Source organism: Coregonus clupeaformis, chromosome 19 (assembly GCF_020615455.1).
Source record: "Coregonus clupeaformis isolate EN_2021a chromosome 19, ASM2061545v1, whole genome shotgun sequence".
In the NCBI taxonomy this organism is placed as follows: Eukaryota; Metazoa; Chordata; class Actinopteri; order Salmoniformes; family Salmonidae; genus Coregonus; species Coregonus clupeaformis.
Genome location: NC_059210.1, coordinates 36,288,281 through 36,294,280, shown reverse-complemented (window position 1 = coordinate 36,294,280; position 6,000 = coordinate 36,288,281). Strand labels below are relative to the sequence as shown.

General features: G+C 42.4%; 1 protein-coding gene across 1 annotated transcript in view; it reads right to left on the bottom strand.

Moving 5' to 3' along the window:
* Positions 1 to 210: 210 nt before the first annotated feature.
* Positions 211 to 6,000, bottom strand: part of LOC121531197 (chemokine-like protein TAFA-5) — a 110,228-nt gene continuing 104,438 nt past the window's right edge. The window contains exons 3-4 of the mRNA XM_041836461.1: positions 646 to 773; positions 211 to 234 (exon numbers count right to left, since the gene is read on the bottom strand). Coding sequence (XP_041692395.1) covers positions 211 to 234; positions 646 to 773 — 152 coding nt within the window. The remainder of the gene's footprint in view (positions 235 to 645; positions 774 to 6,000) is intronic.

Sequence of the window (6,000 nt, the reverse complement as noted above, 5' to 3'; positions counted from 1 at the left end):
ATAACACATTTTTAAATTATACATGAATGCCTTATCTTTGAGCATGTACAAATGTTATTTTTTAAAAAAACTATTAGGTTGATTAGCAGCAGTGCAGGTGGCATAGATTTAAATGCACAACCTTCTGCTACATTTATGAACATCAGACAACATGCCAATGATAGGGATGCAAATTAATGCTGCATAATGAACCTATTGAAATGGAGCTCCTTAATCAGCTGTGAAATTGATGCCCTGACAAGATAGCGACAGAAGCACCATTTAGTGAGTGACATTAAGTGTGCATGAGTGAGAATTATTTCATCAACACACTTAAGTTTTGGTTTTCTTTCTGTTACCACATATAGACATAAATAATGCATACTGTAACACATTCAAATGGCTAAGTGATGCAGTCATACAAACAACTGATTATATCAGGCAATGACCACATAGACATAGGTGGAAAAGTGTTATATTCAATTAAGTTCTCCAGTAAATTAATAGTTGGCAGCTCTGAATGTTTCCACAGGGACCTCTACGCCATTCCCAGAAACACATCAAGGCCAAACACAGGTCTCTGGACAAGTCTTATGACTATACGGACTCTGGTCACACTAACTGTGACATATTGTGTGGTTAAGTAGCTTGGCAGTCTTGTCTTACCGTGGTGGTCTTCACCCGGCCCCCAGGCTGTGTGCAGGTCCAGCCCGACTGGTTTACTAAGAGGTCACAGCCCTCGTCTTCCAAGCAAGGCATCATATCACACCACTGCCGGCTCCTCACAATGCGAGCTGTGGGGAGAGGAGAGGAAGAGGGACAGTGGCTCAGTGGCTGATATACCATTAGCTTATCTACAGTTGAAGTCAGAAGTTTACATACACCTTAGCCAAATACATTTAAACTCAGTTTTTCACACTTCCTGACATTTAATCCTAGTAAAATGCCCTGTCTTAGGTCAGTTAGGATCACAACTTTATTTTAAGAATGTGAAATGTCAGAATAATAGTAGAGAGAATGATTTATTTCAGCTTTTATTTCTTTCATCACATTCCCAGTGGATCAGAAGTTTACATACACTCAATTAGTATTTGGTAGCATTGCCTTTTAAATTGTTTAACTTGGGTCAAACATTCCGGGATGCCTTCCACAAGCTTCCCACAATAAGTTGGGTGAATTTTGGCCCATTCCTCCTGACATAGCCACAACTTTGGAAGTATGCTTGGGGTCATTGTCCAATTGGAAGACCCATTTGCGACCAAGCTTTAACTTCCTGACTGATGTCTTGAGATGTTGCTTCAATATATCCACATAATTTTCCTTCCTCATGATGCCATCTATTTTGTGAAGTGCACCAGTCCCTCCTGCAGCAAAGCACCCCCACAGCATGATGCTGCCACCCCCGTGCTTCACGGTTGGGATGGGGTTCTTCGGCTTGCAATTACCCCCCTTTTTCCTCCAAACATAACGATGGTCATTATGGCCAAACAGTTATATTTTTGTTTCATCAGACCAGAGGACATTTCTCCAAAAAGTACGATCTTTGTCCCCATGTGCAGTTGCAAATCGTAATCTGGCTTTTTTATGGCGGTTTTGGAGCAGTGGCTTCTTCCTTGCTGAGCGGCATTTCAGGTTATGTCGATATAGGACTTGTTTTACTGTGGATATAGATACTTTTGTACCTGTTTCCTCCAGCATCTTCACAAGGTCCTTTGCTGTTGTTCTGGGATTGATTTGCACTTTTCGCACCAAAGTACGTTCATTTCTAGGAGACAGAACGTGTCTCCTTCCTGAGCGATATGACGTTTACGTGGTCCCATGGTGTTTATACTTGCATACTATTGTTTGTACAGATGAACGTGGTACCTTCAGGCATTTGGAAATTGCTCCCAAGGATGAACCAGACTTGTGGAGGTGAATTTTGGCCCATTCCATTTTTCTGAGGTCTTGGGTGATTATTTTGATTTTCCCATGATGTCAAGCAAAGAGGCATTGAGTTTGAAGGTAGGCTTTGAAATAAATCCACAGGTACACCTCCAATTGACTCAAATGATGTCAATTAGCCTATCAGAAGCTTCTAAAGACATTACATTATATTCTGGAATTTTCCAAGCTGTTTAAAGGCACAGTCAACTTAGTGTATGTAAACTTCTGACCCACTGGAATTGTGATACAGTGAATTATAAGTGAAATAATCTGTCTGTAAACAATTGTTGGAAAAATGACAGTACATTTTTACAATAACCCGAAAAAGCTTGTATCTCGGTTATGAGAAACCAGATAAGATGCCTGGAATATGCTGATCTAAGACAGGATATTGTGGCATGTACACACCTTATCTTGGGTGAATATTTTATGTGGTTGAAATACTGCCTGCTTGCATAACAGTGTCAATATATTACGCTACATGTGAGAGGTTATATGCCTACAGTCAGTTACTATTATATTTAACCCATATGAACTTAAATTAGGAAACTTGTGTTTATTCATGGATACAGGGACACTCATGAGCACGATATCAAAAGTGCATGTAAACAGCTTATCCCGAATAAGACCTTAAGCAGGATATGAGTTAATATTCGGAATACTGTATGCATGTAAACATGGTCATTGATGTCACTTGATAAATCCACTTCAATCAGTGAAGATGAAGGGGAGGAGACAGGTTAATGAAGGGGAGGAGACGGTTAAAGCCTAAAGACAATTGAGGATGGATTGTGTATGTGTGCCATTCAGAGAGTGAATGGGCAAGACAAAAGATTTACGTGCCTTTGAACGGGGTATGGTAGTAGGTGCCAGGCGCACAGGTTTGTGTCAAGAGCTGTAACGGTGCTCGGTTTTTCATGCTCAACAGTATCCCTGTGTATCAAGAATGGTCCACCACCCAAAGGACATCCAGCCAACTTGACACAGCTGTGGGAAGGTGTTCCTAATGTTTGGTATACTTAGTGTATGTTTTTAAATAACATTCTTAGAACGTTCTTTGAACATTACTAATGTTTTCGTCTGTTTTTCATTGAACGTTTTCTTAATGTTCTGAGAACATGACTTTAAATAGAACCATGAGGAAACCTGTAGGAAACGTTTTGCTGAAGTACTGAAATAACGACAGAATATCGTTGTTTCTTAACGTTCACTGAACTATTTGAGAACATTCCCAATGGCAAACTAGTTGGAGAACATTCCTAGAACATTACCAAAAATGTAATTAAACATAAACATGTTTGAACTTTTAGGAAACGTTCTGTTAAAGTAATGAAATAACAAGAAAATAATATTTTATATAGAAGCAAACCGGATGGACATCATGAAAATGATCGGAGAGGTTGAGAGTAGAAGAAGTTCAGGAGCAAAAACAAGCAAAATAGAATTCTTGTAAAATTGACTGTGTCCATAAAATGTAGATAGTAAGTATAAGCTGGAAGTAGAGGCCTAAGCATTGTTGTTCACTAATTTACCCCAAGTAGGGAAAGGATGGCGGGGTTGAAAAGTAATAAAGGGGAGTATATATATAAAAAAAACATGGGGGATTGGAAGTGATGCAGACAATTACATTGATGGAAGTTACAATCTATCTGCAATATTAAGCTGATCTACCCCCAAATAGAAAAAAATATAATATATATATATATATATATACACTGCTCAAAAAAATAAAGGAAACACTTAAACAACACAATGTAACTCCAAGTCAATCACACTTCTGTGAAATCAAACTGTCCACTTAGGAAGCAACACTGATTGACAATAAATTTCACATGATGTTGTGCAAATGGAATAGACAACAGGTGGAAATTATAGGCAATTAGCAAGACACCCCCAATAAAGGACTGGTTTTGCAGTTGGTGATCACAGACCACTTCTCAGTTCCTATGCTTCCTGGTTGATGTTTTGGTCACTTTTGAATGCTGGCGGTGCTTTCACTCTAGTGGTAGCATGAGACGGAGTCTACAACCCACACAAGTGGCTCAGGTAGTGCAGCTCATCCAGGATGGCACATCAATGCGAGCTGTGGCAAGAAGGTTTGCTGTGTCTGTCAGCGTAGTGTCCAGAGCATGGAGGCGCTACCAGGAGACAGGCCAGTACATCAGGAGACGTGGAGGAGGCCGTAGGAGGGCAACAACCCAGCAGCAGGACCGCTACCTCCGCCTTTGTGCAAGGAGGAGTAGGAGGAGCACTGCCAGAGCCCTGCAAAATGACCTCCAGCAGGCAACAAATGTGCATGTGTCTGCTCAAACGGTCAGAAATAGACTCCATGAGGGTGGTATGAGGGCCCGACGTCCACAGGTGGGGGTTGTGCTTACAGCCCAACACCGTGCAGGACGTTTGGCATTTGCCAGAGAACACCAAGATTGGCAAATTCGCCACTGGCGCCCTGTGCTCTTCACAGATGAAAGCAGGTTCACAGTGAGCACATGGAATAGACGTGACAGAGTCTGGAGATGCCGTGGAGAACGTTCTGCTGCCTGCAACATCCTCCAGCATGACCGGTTTGGCGGTGGGTCAGTCATGGTGTGGGGTGGCATTTCTTTGGGGGGCCGCACAGCCCTCCATGGGCTCGCCAGAGGTAGCCTGACTGCCATTAGGTACCGAGATGAGATCCTCAGACCCCTTGTGAGACCATATGCTGGTGCGGTTGGCCCTGGGTTCCTCCTAATGCAAGACAATGCTAGACCTCATGTGGCTGGAGTGTGTCAGCAGTTCCTGCAAGAGGAAGGCATTGATGCTATGGACTCGCCCGCCCGTTCCCCGGACCTGAATCCAATTGAGTACATCTGGGACATCATGTCTCGCTCCATCCACCAACGCCACGTTGCACCACAGACTGTCCAGGAGTTGGCGGATGCTTTAGTCCAGGTCTGGGAGGAGATCCCTCAGGAGACCATCCGCCACCTCATCAGGAGCATGCCCAGGCGTTGTAGGGAGGTCATACAGGCACGTGGAGGCCACACACACTACTGAGCCTCATTTTGACTTGTTTTAAGGACATTACATCAAAGTTGGATCAGCCTGTAGTGTGGTTTTCCACTTTAATTTTGAGGGTGACTCCAAATCCAAACCTCCATGGGTTGATAAATTTGATTTCCATTGATAATTTTTGTGTGATTTTGTTGTCAACACATTCAACTATGTAAAGAAAAAAGTATTTAATAAGATTATTTCATACATTCAGATCTAGGATGTGTTGTTTAAGTGTTCCCTTTATTTTTTTGAGCAGTTCCTTAAATGTGCTGATGATGTTGCAAAGCCAAGCAACTATGCTGCACCATTCCCAGAACATTGTGGGAAGGTTGAATGCAAAATAACCATAGGAGAACCACGCTCTCACCAAGCTCTAAGAAACATATGGTTCTCAGAACGTTATGTGCTAGCTGGGTAACTAGAAAAACACCTGTGACAGACAACGAAATAGAGCGAGACAGAGGGGAGAGAGAGGGAGCGAGAAAGAGTGAGTGAGAAAGAGAGGAGAGAGAGAATAATCTATTATATACAGGGACACAGGGACTTCAGTCTCCTTAATGGAGCATGCAAGATAAAGTTTGTGAGAAGAAAGTGATAACATTAGAGAAAATGTAGGATTTGCAGCACATGGATGGAGAGGGGACATGTAATGCATGAAATACCATGATCATTGAAGTTATGAAACAGGAACGCTCTAATGATCAGCACACTGCTGTACACCATCTGAGCTAGGGTTGTAATTATGCATAGCCCACTGGAGGGAACCAACCAATGCTTGGGTTTACATCTCACGATGGGTTGCGGCAAGGCTCCCTTATCTAATCCGTCGTGGACAGATTCACGTGTACATGGCAAGAATCTGTCAAGACTCACGTAGAATTATGTGATTACAAGCAGCAGTTCCTCGTTTTGGGGTTTTCTTAACTTTTTATTTGGACAAATCAGGATGACACAAAGGCGGTGCTTAACCTGGGGCGGTGATTTCAAGCCCTGTGAGCAGTAGCTATTGTATCCCTGACAACAATAAAATTGTGTTTGAAAAGGGTCAGGTTTTTGCTG